The following is a 15,050-nucleotide window of genomic DNA, read 5'->3' on the forward strand; positions in this document are numbered from 1 at the left end:
TATACCCAACTCCCTTAACTGTTTCTGTTGACAGGACCAGGAAGAACAAGCTTACTTTGCAGTGTTTGATGGCCATGGAGGAGTGGATGCTGCCATTTATGCCTCCATTCACCTGCACGTTAACTTAGTACGCCAGGAGATGTTCCCCCACGACCCTGCTGAGGCCCTGTGCCGGGCCTTCCGGGTCACCGATGAGCGGTTTGTGCAGAAAGCAGCCAGGGAGGTATGCCGTTTCCTCCTAAATTCTAGCCATGAATGCACTAGCCGAGCTCACCTTAGTCTGTGGTTAAAGGGCTATTTTGGATTTTCTCTTTTGGCGCAGGCATTATTTAAAGTTCTCTCCCAAAATGTATTCTTGACCCACAGTACTGGATTCTGTTGTAGTTCTAATTCTCTCTTCAGGAAGAGTTTAGTGGGGGTGCTATGATGTACTGTATAGAAACTCCCAAGCTATAATTTTCTGGAAAGACAATCCATTGCTGGATATGGCAGGTGAATTTATCCTCCTTCACCACTGCCTGTCAGGTTCATACCAGGACCATTTCTCTAAGCAGACTTTTGCTGATAAAATCTGGATATGGTGATTAAAAATGGTCTAAAAAAGAAACAGAAGCTGGATTACTCCCATACATTTGGTTCTAAATGGGTTGGCAGTGTTTTGTTATGTATCTCTTGAGGGAAAATTCGCTTGGAGAGAGTGAATCCTTAGATGATCCTTGAACTGATTTTCTCTTAACAGGAAGAAAAGTCAGAGCTCGTGTCCTAATTTCTTAAGGTTAATCAGACTTAAGGTTTTTACTCTGAATGAATGACAGGGGCTCTATATTAAGATCTAGAAGTAAAAAATTTTAATCAAATTAATCTAATTCTGGATATTGGTGATTACATAATTAAGTATAGTGCTCTGTGCATTTCTAACTGGGAGCCAATGGAAAGAGAATAATTTTTAATTTTTAAAAGTAATTTTAGAATTATATATACACAGAAAATAAGACTCCTGCCCTACAACTTACACATTAACTCTCTTTGAAACTGACTTGGAGAGAACAGGGTAATCATTTTAATCCATTTCTTTCATCTCAGAGTTATGCTTTACAGCAGTAGTGGGGTTTAGAATTCATGAAACAGTAATTCAGAACTATTTGGTATTAAGAGAAATATTCTATAGTTCCCCACCAGCACCCCAGGTTTAGATTAATATGCAAATCCAACAGCAGTAACCACTAAGGTCTACATATAAGGTGGGGCTAGAAATCAACATACAGCTGTTGACTTCAGCCCTTCCATCTCTGGAGGGCCAGCACTGCTTGGCTGTCTGCCTTGGAGCTGCTGGCTGTCATCCTTCTGACGGAGGACAAGACCTGGCTCCTGAGAGGTGCTCTGTAATCACCAGCGTGAAACCGAGTCACTTGTCATCTTCTTCATCCTCTGTTCTATCCCTTTTCCTCTGTGTCCTCAAAAATTATGGGTTTTTTTTTTTTTCTGACCTTGTTCACATTTACTTTGCCCGTGACCCTAGTGTCTCTTAGTCCTGCCAATAGTTCTCTTGAATAATTTAGGTTTGTTTCAGCAGTTACGTTTCTCCTTCTTGTGCTTCCATGTGCTGCTAACTGCTGGGAAGAAAGTAGCTATTCCTGTTGTGAAGCAGCCCTGCCTCCTGTTCTCTCCAGGGCATATGCATTCAAGTGTCTTTATCATGTGTTCCAGGGGGCTGAGTCTTTGAACAGTGTGTGTGGGAAGACATTTTATTGGTGGGTGAGGATTTATAACAAACTTTCCCTAAATAGGGAAAATGAGAAGTTGTTTTTCTCATTGGCTACAAGGGGCCTTTTACCACCCTTGACGCATTGGTTCTAATTTAGGCCAAGTCCTTAGTAACAGAAAAGTCATGTTCATTTGGCGGTGACTCATGTCAAATGGAGAGATGTCATTTTAGTATAGTAGTATCAAGACCTTCAGTACAGTGGTACTGAGCTACTGCAGTGAAATTCCGGGCTGTTGGTTCTCTTTGCAACATTACAAAAAGCAAAGGCCCCTAAAATTATTGTAGAGGGTTTGTTTGTTTGTTTATTTGTTTGTTTAAGGTATAAGCATCTTAGCACTCCAGGGAACACAAGTTATCTCTTGGCTCCTATCTTACTATCCAGAGCTAGGACTTTCTCCCTAAACATACAGGAGGTCAGTAACAAAAGAGCCAGACCTGAATATGGTAATCTTTACTCTAGGGTTGATATAATGTATTCATCACTGGACTAGGAAGAAAAGAATTGTATTTCTCTTTTGTGCCCTTGGACAATTCATATAACCTACCATAGTTTTCTACTTATATATAAAATGGAATTAATAATCATCCTTGCCTTGCATATCACAGATCCAGTGGGTCTGTGTATGCACACATACATTCATGCACATAAAAATGAGAAATTTGAATGAGTAGGAATTGCTTTTTGTGAAACTGAGTTAATATATTGTCTAACTCCCAACCGAAATATCTGTGTCAACTATTGTTTCTCAATGAGAATTTGATATCTATTTATTTTTACTGACTCTAGTTTTATTTAAACGATTTTCAGAGCTTAAGATGTGGGACCACAGGAGTGGTGACTTTTATCAGAGGCAACATGCTACATGTAGCCTGGGTGGGTGACTCCCAGGTTATGCTTGTGAGAAAGGGCCAAGCTGTTGAACTAATGAAGCCACACAAACCGGACAGAGAGGTAAGTATGGTCTGTCCAACAAAGGCAGTTTTCTAGTTATTAAGACCCACTTAATTACTATAATTATCACCGTGATCTCAGCAACCATGCCTACCTTCCAAAGGAGAAATAGAGAACCTTTCCAGGAAGCTGATAAGTATTATATATATTGTTTACTGTTAAGGTAGATGACTAAATCCTGAATCTAATTATTTGCTTCTTTCTATTGCATTGCTGTTTAGGATGAAAAGCAGCGAATCGAGGCCCTTGGAGGTTGTGTAGTCTGGTTTGGTGCCTGGAGGGTGAATGGAAGTCTATCGGTCTCCAGAGCCATTGGTAGGAAAAGCCAATTAATTTTTGTTTCTCTAAACTGTTCTCTTCTGGCTCATTGTCTTATATTAACTCTGCTATAAGGGATCCTGAGACGATCATTTATATTATCAGTGCGCTTATTATTGTTTAAAATAACAGTTGGATGATGCCTCTTTTGATTTAATTAACCTACTCATTTATATACTTAAATTCCATTATTAAAAAGGAACTATATTAAGAAATGCAGAACTTACTAGTTTCTATCCTTTTTTAAAAAAATGGAAGCCTTCAATCTTTGGTATACAAAGTTGCTTAACACCACAGTGATCCTCATTCCATTTTGGGTCACGTTAGCTTTTTATATACTGTATGAGAATGGAAGGCTCCCCTCATATTTTACCTTGCTTAAAGCTTTAAATTTTTTCAATGGATTTTAAAATAACATAAACAACAGAGAACAAATCTATAGGAAAAACACTGCTTTTTAGATAAAAATTATTTTCTATATGAGGAATATAGTAATTACCAGATAACCCTGGGGTTTCAAAGAATCTGCTTCCAGGGACTTAAATTCTTCAAAAGCAGCAGAAAGTCAGCAAAAAAAACCCCAAACAAACAAACAAAACCACAACTCTAAAACTTACAGAGTAAACAGCTAAGTTGATTGGACAAAATGCAAGGGTATAAGTTCAAAGAATTGAGCTATAGTCCTGTTTGTCTTTGTTTCACCTTGGCACCTCGGTTTATTATTTTAGGCTTCATGGTTTAGCTTCATTTTCTGTGTTTTTTTTTTAAAGGAACAAATTAATGTGTGTGTCTATATAAATGATATGCATATATACTGCAGTGCTTAGTCACTGCTTCCTAAAAAAATAGGGATAACATGGATAAATGAAATGTACATCTAATCCCCAAATTTTGCTTATCATCACCAAACAGTTCCAGAACATTAACAAAATCTCAAAGGACCGATTCCGCTTCACCACGCTGAGTTCCTCCCACTCTTTGGGAAGGTGCTGGCAAGCTGTGAAGTGGCCCAAATGTGGGCAGCGGAAAGTGGAGAGAGAGAAAAAAAAATTCAGCAAATGCCTCCTGAAAAACTGAAAGTTGCCTTTACCTGATGACTGAGGGAGTTATTAGGAACTCTGGAATAAGGCCAAATGGAAGAAACTTCTCATTTCTAAAACATAACCCCATATAGAATTACTTTTGACAACTGCAACCAAAGACTTCTTCCTCTTGATCTTCCTGTCTTTGTGGGAGCACTGAGCGATATCTTTAATGCCTATTATAAAACCAACTTTACTAGCGGATACTTGCTTTTTCTTGTTTCTAAAAATATAACACAAGGGGAATCTAAAGCAGAGGAAGAATGTCCTTGAGTAAGTGGCAGTCTAAGAGAGAATAAGGCAGACTTCAGAGGAAGTGACTTTTGAGTTGGCTGTGGAGGACAGTGTTCAGGGAAGGCAATTACAGACAGAGGGGGAACACAAACACATGGGCGTCTGAAAGAGCAGGTTGTGTTTTAGGAACAGCAAGAAGTACAGGAAGCCAGGACAGACGGTGGGAGTGGTAAGACGTCAGTGTTGGTGTCAGATCGTGAAGGGGCTAAACAGTCTGGGTTTTGCCAGGTGAATAAGCAGAGGGACCCACAGGATCAGGTTTGTATTTACGAGATATTTGTAATGATGGTATGGAAGACAGACTAGAGTAGAAAGCCTAGATGAGAGATCATTCAGGAGGCTGCGGATACAGTTTGTTACAGAGATGAGGACAGCTAAAACGGGATACAGAAGAAGGCATGAATTGATGAGACAAATGAGTTTGTGGAGGAAGAGGAAAGGTAACTTCTAGCTTTCTCACTTGTGTGACTGAGATGATGATAAAGCATATTGTAACAAAGCAGCAGAAACTTGGGGTGTGGTGGGGAGGAGGGCAGTAACGAGTTCATTTTGGACATACTTTATAGTCCAGGTACCTGTGAGATGTCTTGAAAGAGATCATTTATATGTAGTTGGAAATAAAGATCTGGAGCTTAGCACACTTCTGAATTGGAGAGAGAGATTTGGGAATTCATTCCATTTTGGCAATAATATTAGCAACCCGTGAAGTGACATATACATTATTAATTGAAACTACAGGCATGGATGACATTGCCCAGGAAGAATATGTAGTATTAAGGGAGAGACCAAGGATGAGACTCTTTATTTAAGGTAGAATATCATAATGAAGTCATGCTTTCTAGGTTTCTATCTTGGATCTGCCACGCTACAGGTTTCGGGCCTTGGGAAATTTACATAACTTCTGTGTCTGTCTGTTCCTTTTATAAAGTATGAATAGTAACAGCACCTAACTCATGGGATTTTTGTATTTAATGGTATAATACACTCCCCACACTTAGAACCCTGCCTGCCAGTCTTAGCACGCAGTAACTGTTAGTGTTGTTTTTAAGAGGCCAGCAAAGAAAACCCAGAAGGGATCACAGTTCCAGAAGTAGGCATCACAGATGCTAGGGAAAGGTTTCTGGGAGTAAGTAGTCAGTCAAGTGCTGCAGAGGTCCAGTTTGAAGTGGGTTAAAAAAAGACCTGGAATTTTGAAAATCGGAAATACAACAAGTCCTTAAATAATGTTTTGTTCAACATCATTTTCATTATAACACTGATGAGATACTGTAGGAGCTTAACTTTTTTCTATCAGTTAGCCAAGGGTAAACTGGTTTCGTTGTAAGTCATTTCATTCAAAGTTGCAGAACCTATTAACGTTAAGTGAGGACTTACTACAGTTGGTAACATTTGAGAGAAATGTTTTGGATAAGTAGGTGGAAAAACCAGAAAACAATCAGGTGGAGGAAATGAGCAATAACATCAAGGAGCATGTGTAGATTTGGTTTCTTAGACAATTTGGTGAAGGGAAATAGTGTGGTGAACTTGAGGGAAAAGCTGATTTGGGAAAGGGTTGCTTTTACTGTTTTTAGGATGAGATTTTAGATCAGACCATCTTTGTAGGATTAAAAGAGAGCACGTAGAAGAGAAATGGAAGATGAGAAAGAAGCCAGAGTCCTAGAAAACTCATGGAATAAAATAGGTGGCTAAATAGGGACAAGAGAAATTCCTAAGCAGAGTTCAAGTCTACTTAGGAAAAAATGACACTTAAAGCTTTAAAAATGAAAAGCTTTTAAAATGTTTCTCCCCAGGAGCCCTTCAGATTTATGATCCAAAGTTGACAGAAGCATGATATGTTTCCTAGCATATGGAGAGAGGAGGCTGAAGACAAAAGGATGTTGCCATTTCTTCCATGAAATGGATAATCATGCCCTCCTACCGAATTTGGGGGCGAAATGTCATGAATTTGACATCCAACAGTAGAGCAGGTGAAAAGCCAGAATTTTGGCAGCGTTTTCTCTGTGCAAATCTTTGTATGTTCTGTTCTAAACTAACAGTTGCAGTAGCCTTTTAATTGAAGCACTAAAGATTTTTGGGAACAGTATGACTCAGATCACATTTATTTTTAGAGCTGGAATTCAGAAAATAATGATGATGATAATAATATAGTCAGGTAGAGTAGGGGATGGGGAAATTTAAAGTGGATCGGTGGAAGACCCTGAATCTCATGACTGAAAGTTTTAATTAGCTTTAACAGGCTAATTAAAAGGTATCATAGTATATAAGTGAAACTGACAAAATCAAAACCATGCTTGAGGAAGATGGTTCTGACTACTGTATAGAAAAGATAGTTTTCTGCCTTACAGATAAACTAACGCAGGTAAGTATACTAAGTAAGTATCTGTTGTTCAGGGTATCCCCATGCAACCTGTTGGATAGGACATGTGGCCCATAATGGTGCTGGCAGAGTTATCCATAGGGTTCCTACTGAGTTCTCCGGGCCTATTTGAGGATTAAACAGGTGAGTGAAATGTCTGAAAGAACCTTACCTGGGTAGGAGACAACCTATACTAGAAACAGTAATATAGCCGGATTATTTAAATATATTTATCTACATTTTATCTCCCCCTGATCAAAAAGTTCAGTTTTAGCGTAATGAAAAGGACAGTAATTAATAAGGGTTAACAAGTGCTAGGATTTGGACCCAGGCCATCTGACTCCAGTGCTGGTGTCCTTAACTATTAAGCTATTTGCCACTACTTTACAAATGATAAAGCGCTTTGTAAATTTTTAAAAACTATTGTTTACCGATGAATTATGATACCCTAGTCCAGGAATTATTGCTCAGTACTCTGTGTTTTTTATGTTAAGAAGTAAATGAATTTGTGACAACATGGACGGACTTCGAGATAATCATGCTAAGTGAAATAAGCCACACAGAAAAAGTTGAAAATCACATGATATCACTTATATGTAGGATATAAACTAAAAGCAGCAAATGAACAGGAGAAACAAACAGAGACTCATGGACATGAACAACAGACTAGTGGTTACCAGAGGGGAAGGGGGAGTGGGGTGGTAGATGAGGCAAAGGGAGTCAAATATGTGGTGACGGAAAGAAATCTAACTATGGGAAGTGAACACACAGTGTAAATATATATATGTCTTACTGTTAAGGTGTACAGCTGAAAATTATTGGATTTTGTTAACCAATGTCACCATAAAAAAAAAGTTAATTAAAAAAAAAAAAAAAAAAGTAAATGAGTATCCCTTGTCCTAGTAATAAGCTATGTGGTTACCCATCAGGCGAAGGGCCCTTTTGCCTGGCTCTGTCCAAATACTAAAGGAAAACAATGGATTCAGAAGTGCTCCGGATCGGAAGTTCCAAAGTGCATTGTAGATGATGGATTTTCTTACTAGTCTGGTGATAGAAACCTAGCTCAATGTGGGCCGAAGGTCTCCAGCACCCTAACCCAAGCACCCCTGTGTTCAACTACGCATTACTCCTTAACAGTTGTCTCTCTAATTCTAGTTGTCTTTGCTAATTCTCTTCCCTCAACTCTGCCTGGTGATAACTAACTTATCCTTCAAGACCCAGCTCAAATGTCATTCTGTATAGGGGATGAGCTAATAAGCAAGAAGAGAGAAATAAAGGCCCAATAAGGCTTTGGGGGTTCTCACAGTTGTTCACATGTGGAAAATGAACAATAGCAATAAAGACAGAAGGGTTGGGGGCATGATCCGAGTCACATAAAGAAAGCAAGAAGAATAGGGGAGTCCCTGAAGACGAGAAAAAGTGGTCATACACATTCTGACTGTTCTCTTGAAACAGTAAGCAAAAAGCAGCATTAAAAAACAGAAAGCAAACTGGACTGGGAACCATGAGACTAACATTCTAGTTCCCTTGGCAGAGGCTTGGGATGACTTTTCCTAGCTTGAGGGATTTGGGCTTGCATTTTTAAAATCCTTTGTAACTCAAACCTCCCTCTGTGTTTTGCAGTGTGAAGCTATTGATTTCTAAATTAGAATAGAACAAAAATTAAGTGTTTAATGAAGAGGGTGGTCAGAACTTTGGTTTTTCAATGTGGACCTTTCCTCAAATCTCAATTAAATCAAACCTAACCACCAGTAAAAGAACAGATCTACTAAATCAACATGGTTTTCCTACACAAGACTGGATTTTTCAGTGCAGCAACAGATTTAGATTTGACATTTGCTGTCATGCTCAGCTAAGCCTAAGTCTTACCTAGAGGTGCAAGATGCAGAGTGTAAGCTAGATAAGAAATTAAGCTCTTATTATTATTTAACTTAGAGTACCGAGGGATCCAATTAACAGAGGATTCGAGTATTTTATCTAAAACTAGTTTATAAATTCTTTTCAGTAAATTCAGATTACAGTCCAGCAGATTGTAATCAGTCGTAGCATTGGCCATAAACATTCTTCCATGCAAGGTAAACCAAAATCTAACCTACCTTCTAATTCCCACAGGAGATGCTGAACATAAGCCATATATCTGTGGAGATGCAGATTCTGCCTCTACCGTTTTGGATGGAACTGAAGACTACCTCATTCTAGCCTGTGATGGCTTCTATGACACCGTGAACCCCGATGAGGCAGTGAAAGTTGTGTCTGACCACCTGAAGGAGAACAATGGAGACAGCAGCATGGTTGCCCACAAATTAGTAGCATCAGCTCGTGATGCTGGGTCAAGTGATAATATCACTGTTATTGTGGTATTCCTGAGGGACATGAACAAAGCTGTAAATGTTAGTGAGGAATCAGATTGGACAGAGAACTCTTTTCAAGGAGGGCAAGAAGATGGTGGGGATGATAAGGAGAATCATGGAGAGTGCAAACGCCCTTGGCCTCAGCATCAGTGTTCAGCACCAGCAGATCTAGGCTATGATGGGCGTGTGGATTCTTTCACTGATAGAACTAGCCTGAGCCCAGGGTCCCAAATCAACGTGCTGGAAGACCCAGGCTACCTAGATCTTACACAAATAGAAGAAAGCAAACCTCACAGTGCTCAGTTTTTGCCACCAGTTGATATGTTTGGCACTGGTGCACCAAAGAAAGCAAATCTTATTAATGAGCTAATAATGGAGAAAAAATCAGTTCAATCATCATTGCCTGAATGGAGTGGTGCTGGAAAGTTTCCCTCTTCCTTTAACTTGGGTTCAACAGGGCAGCAGATACATAGAATGGAGAGCTTGTCTCCTATCTGTTCTAGGTTGGAAAATGAACAGTTCAAATTCCTGGGAAAGAGAGTTTCTAGATTATCTCATTTACGCTACCACTATTCAAAGAGGCGGCACGGATTCAGGTTTAATCCAAAGCTTAGTTCATTCCTCTCTGCTCAAGAGCATTCCCACAAAATAGGCACTAGCCTGTGTTCGCTTATTCGAAGTGGGAGGAGAAATAGGATGTTAAGAAGTTCTCTGCCATGGAGGCAAAATAGTTGGAAAGATTACAGTGAAAACATGATGAGGAAACTGAGACAGAATAATGATATTCCATACCCAGATCTTCCCTGGAGCTATAAAATATAACATTACTCTTTAAAGTAGGCTAGTTAGCTCCCCAACCACCCCCCCCCAAAAAAACCACTATCAGAGTAGAAACAAGGTAGACATTTCTGAAATATATGTGCTTCATTATGAAAACATGGGTGGCTCGATTCTTAAATGTAAATAGATCTCTAGGAAACTCAAAATACAGTGTGTTCGATCTGAAAAAAGTATTGGCGGTTTCGCTAGCAAAATTATACAACTGATGCCTGTGATGTGTCCCCACACCTACATACAACCCCACCGCCCTGCCTCTTCACGTCACTAGTGGAAGCTTGCGAGTTAGTTTAGTCAGGATATATAGTGTTGAAAAAGCTCAATGCAGTTGAAATCTGGTCTGATGTGCCTAATATATCTATGGAAAACTTAATGCAGAATTAGATTTAGTTGGAGAATATTCCTCAAAAGACTGGAGACTATGAAAGAACAACCCCCCCCTTTTTTTTTGGTAAGTAAAAGACTAAAAGCCATATGGGTTTTAAGTGGTAACAAGGAAAGCAGAACAGAAACCTAGCATAAAAATGTCATATTCTCAGACTTGTGAGGCGGCATACAGTCAAAACGATTTACTGATTTTTTTTTTCTGTAACATAAAAGACTTAGAAAATTTTTTGAATTAAAAAGTATTTCCTAGGGTTGTAGCTATTGGGGAATTTCATAACCTGTTATGGTGCTTTTGGCAGAATTTTTATTATTTGTCATTTTAGAGGACCGCTGTCAACAGGTTATAACCTGATGCCAACATGTTTTTCACTGTACCTTCATCTCAGGAATAAACTGGTTTAATGGAGATGATGTCAGGTACAAATATACTAGAATCAAGTTGCCATTTAAAATGAAAATCAGATATTTCTATTTTTCTGCCTTTTTTTTTAAAGGTCACAAATAGCAAAGACATATACTACTATTAAAAAGTGGCTTTGAAGAATGAAAAAAATACTAATTTTAACTGTTTCCCCCAAGGGAGTGAAGTAATTGGTGTGAAAGAGGCTGAAAGTACTGCTTAAAGCGAGCCCAGAGGCCAAGTGCAAAACAGAATGCAGATTGCCAAGCCCGAGGCCTGCTTGGTAATAAATGGAGAACACCCCAGAGTCCTGTTACATGCAACTTCAGACTGCAGGGATAGGACCCGTGTTTCTCATTTCAATATTTATTTGTATTTGACATTTTAAAATTGTCCGCCTTTTTGCCATTTCTGCAGTTTCGAGCCAGAAGCATATCTTCAACTAAAGGCAGCAAATAAACTAATAATCAGATTCATTCAGTGAAGCAGCCTCTGATTCTGAGAATCATGAATGTCTCCACGTGACATTTTACCCTCCCCCAGGCCACCACGGACCGGCCATGTGAATGGACAGGAGGTACTGAAGTATTTTGCTGAGAAACGTCTTCTGCCTAATCGTGTTTTCACATAATAATACAGTTACTTACTGTTCCCCAGATCTAGAACGGAGGGCTAAAGTTCTTGGATTTTAAAACCATAGGACTATATAGCGTATTTTGGGTGCCAGTACAGCTATATCAAATAACAACAGCTTCACTTTAGCAATGATCAGATCGTTAATCTGCAGATTTTATTTTAAAAATTTGGATGTAAGTAGAGATTTTCAGTATTTGTTTTCTCTTGATTTTGAAGTCATTTCTTATCTCAAATCTTGTGACACATGGCTGAAAAGGAGGGAGTATAAACATGGCTCCAACTAAAGTACCAGAATCTTTTCACCAGCCTGGTGCTTCACCCCCACACACGGACCTCACTCACGTCTTTCGTTTTCTGAAGCCTAGATCTTGTTAACAACCCATCAGGTGCAGTGCCAGTTTCGAATCACATTATCTAAGGAAACAAGAAAACAGAGGCAGCAGAATATTGGCATATTATAGTCCAAAGCATTTAGCTGACTTAAAAAAATTTTTTAAGGATTTCCTATGGTTGTCTATAGTTAATGTTTTCGATCAGAATAAAGAAGGTGAAAGGAAAGAGGGTATAAGTGATGGGTTTTTTTCAGTGGGGAAAAATGGTTGGCTGAAATTGGAATGTATCTTCGGGTCTGGATCTTAGAGGTCTGACTACATAAGTAAGCAGTGTTAACTCCATTCTCATACCAGTAGCCCTCTAGAAAATAAAGCAAAGTAGCTCTAGTACGGTCAAGTTATCAAACGATATTGTAAAAAATAGCAAATTTTCATTTGTCCACAACATGCATATTTCTAGAGTAGTTAGGTACCATTTGTAAGGTAAGTCCTTTAAAATTCTATAATACATATTAAAGTAGTGGTTATTGGTCTGATATATGCTGCTCTTGGTTCTATAAGCTAGATAAAAGCAGTGCTTTGTGAAATGCAGTGTTATATCTTAATGCCACTGGTGATAGAAAGTAGTTCCCTTCAGTTCAAATCCTGTGCCCTTATCTGCTGCTTGCTGACGTAAGCAATAAGTACCCCTCTAATGGTTTCTACACATTTCTGTAACTTGTACTTAATGATGGTGTATCTGGTGATTGTAAAAATAGTAGACAGATAAAAAAGTATCTCTATAATATATATTAACTGTTAACGCTGAGGTGTATAGTCTGTGAGTTATGTGTTTTGTACTTTTATTCATTGTGTAATTTAGTGGTGGTGAAAGTTCTACAGTCTTTAGGAGTGGCAGTATCCCTTTTTGAATTTAACATGATCTGCATCAATTTGTTTGCCTGCTAAAGTTTCGTTAGACTAGGAAATAGTAAAACAAATATGAACAAGAAAGTATAGTAGTAGTTAAGGAAACAGACTTCAAGTCACCAACTGAAGTAATTACAAACTCCTTGTACATTCACTGTGAGTTCCAAAGGGAATCGGCCCCTAATTTACAGGCTTCCTTTGTTCACTTTCTGGACATGGACCGTAGAGGGAGAGCTGATGTTAAGCAGCATTTTCACGCCAAACACTGGGGCTACGAGTCCCAGTTGGGTCTGACTACATAAGTAAGCAGAAGATGGTGGAAACACACATGTAAATACCTTTTCTTTACCTAGAAGTGCCATCCATTGTCCTTGAATTAATAAGATTAAAATTCCTGTTGCATTTACCTAGGAGGACCTTTGAAAGTAACACCTTTTCCAGGGACAATGTCAACAATGTCAATGTCAACACTGAGTCTGATTCTGACCACATTTATGGTGGTAGAATGTCAACGTGGTGTATAGTATCACACTGCATTTCCATGACAACCACACTCCACTGTTGGAACACTGTGCCAGTAAGAAGTGCAACATCCAATGGGCAGATGAAAATGATGCATAAAGAGTTCAGTGTTTACAGATAAAACTGCTGTGGTTCAAGTGCTTCCTTCCCCATCAAAGGCTTGCCGAGGCTTTGTAAGAAAGTGATTAAGTTATTTTGATGTTTAAACATGCTGTGTTCACTTAATGATCATTCTCACCTAAGCAAGGCCATAAATGGGGATACTATAGTTTTAGTCACATCATAATTTTCTTTGGATCATATTAGCAAAAGAAAACATACTTTTTTCACCTCTTAAAATCATGTGATGTTAAAGGACAAACACCCACTCTTCTGTTCTGACATGTGAATAGCTTAGATGTCTTTTTCAAAACAAGATACTGCCAGTATTATAACACTATTTTCCAGACAAAGGGTACTGTGTAGAAAAATAATTATTTCCTCTAGCAGCATTTTATCTTCTATTGTGAAGACTATTTATTGTACTATTTAGAAAATATGAAATAAGATAGGGAACTCCAGACTGACACAGCAGTTGTTCTGGAAAAGGAAATACTCTAATAAACTTTGATGTACTAGATAGTCCACAGATACATCATTGTTAACTTACTCTAGGTGCTCTTTGGTGAGAGACAGGCTTTGTTCTCTTGTTCATGACATTTCTCTGCAAAGAATTCTCTATGGAGTGAAGCGAATGAAGTGAATCATTTCTTACCAAGTAAATTGATCAATTTATGAACCTGCTCTACAGCTCACTTTTGAGTTCAGTTGTAATCATGAGTGATCCTTCATATTTTATTAAAACTGTTCATTTGGGTAGGAAGTATGTTGAAATTTTGCCAATATCTTAATAAAACCCAGCAATTTAAAACCACTGTCATTTGTCTTTTTATTCAAAGGAAAGATTAAGTTATTTAGTGCTGAGATTTAGACCGATTCCCTCAGAACTAAAAATAAAATCCTGAAGTGGTAGTTTTCTTAAACTTGAAAGTAGGAACATTTTCAAATTTGATAGTGATGCTGTAGCTGTTATTTCCTTCCCAGAAGAGATACATTTCATCTTCTCCGTGTTCTCCCTGTAACTTTAATGGGGTGGTGCGGGGGGGCGGTGGGGGGTTTACTGTCCTAAAATAGATGAGAACAGGAGCTGCCGAGTGTTGACGCCTAAAATCTCCCAACTACTTTGGTCTTCAAATTCTACATACATCCAACCAAAGTTTTTTTCCTTTCACTTGGTCCTTCCCCTTTTAGCTTCACACTGTAAAGAAAGGAAATAACCAGGTGAACTGCAGCTGACAGCTGGACTGGAAGATTGCTGTTGAGAGAGTAACGGGAGATAAGAGACAGAAAAGGTCGGGGACAGAAGTGGAGTTGGGAGAGAGCAAGATACCTGCCGCCAAGGGAATGGAATGAACCCCGAAAACCAAGTAAACCTAGTTGAGACACTGCGTCGCTAGTCTCCTCTCTCCACCATTAAGTCCAGAAAATTAATTTCACAGTTAGAACAATGTTGAACTCCCAATTCCCTAAATTCATCCAGCACTTAGTACAATTTTATATAGAACTGAAAGAAGAACTGAGGAAAAATGAAGGTCTGAAAGAATCATGTATTTGAAGTGGTTTGCTCAAGAAGAGAATAAAAGGAACAGTTGGATAATAAGTATTATTTATACTTAAAAAGAATCCCCTAAAGTACAGTATAACTAGTTCAAAGCAATATATCTCTTTCTGAAGCGGCAGCACACAGCAAGATTTAAGTAAACCACGAGGTATAGGGAAATCATTTGAATTTCATAGTTTATCCATGTTACCAAATGATCAGCTATGATTACCTGGATTGCTAAGGGTTAACTGTTTGTTTATGTCCTCT

At 38.6% G+C, this 15,050-nt stretch overlaps 2 protein-coding genes across 7 annotated transcripts in view; one reads left to right on the top strand and one right to left on the bottom strand.

The window, feature by feature from the left end:
- PPM1E (protein phosphatase, Mg2+/Mn2+ dependent 1E) overlaps window positions 1-14,051 on the top strand; it is a 121,655-nt gene extending 107,604 nt beyond the window's left edge. The window contains exons 4-7 of the mRNA XM_015599210.2: window positions 35-223; window positions 2,574-2,717; window positions 2,939-3,032; window positions 8,880-14,051. Coding sequence (XP_015454696.1) covers window positions 35-223; window positions 2,574-2,717; window positions 2,939-3,032; window positions 8,880-9,940 — 1,488 coding nt within the window. The 3' untranslated portion in view covers window positions 9,941-14,051. The remainder of the gene's footprint in view (window positions 1-34; window positions 224-2,573; window positions 2,718-2,938; window positions 3,033-8,879) is intronic.
- TRIM37 (tripartite motif containing 37) overlaps window positions 1-15,050 on the bottom strand; it is a 153,932-nt gene that overhangs the window by 34,471 nt on the left and 104,411 nt on the right. Inside the window, exon 25 of one of the 6 annotated variants that reach the window (XM_006924887.3) lies at window positions 11,500-11,792. The exons of the other annotated variants lie outside the window; for them this stretch is intronic. Coding sequence (XP_006924949.1) covers window positions 11,789-11,792 — 4 coding nt within the window. The 3' untranslated portion in view covers window positions 11,500-11,788. Of the gene's footprint in view, window positions 1-11,499; window positions 11,793-15,050 lie in introns of those variants that run through there. 6 annotated transcript variants of the gene reach the window in all.

This window comes from Pteropus alecto, unplaced genomic scaffold, assembly GCF_000325575.1.
Source record: "Pteropus alecto unplaced genomic scaffold, ASM32557v1 scaffold98, whole genome shotgun sequence".
NCBI lineage: Eukaryota > Metazoa > Chordata > Mammalia > Chiroptera > Pteropodidae > Pteropus > Pteropus alecto.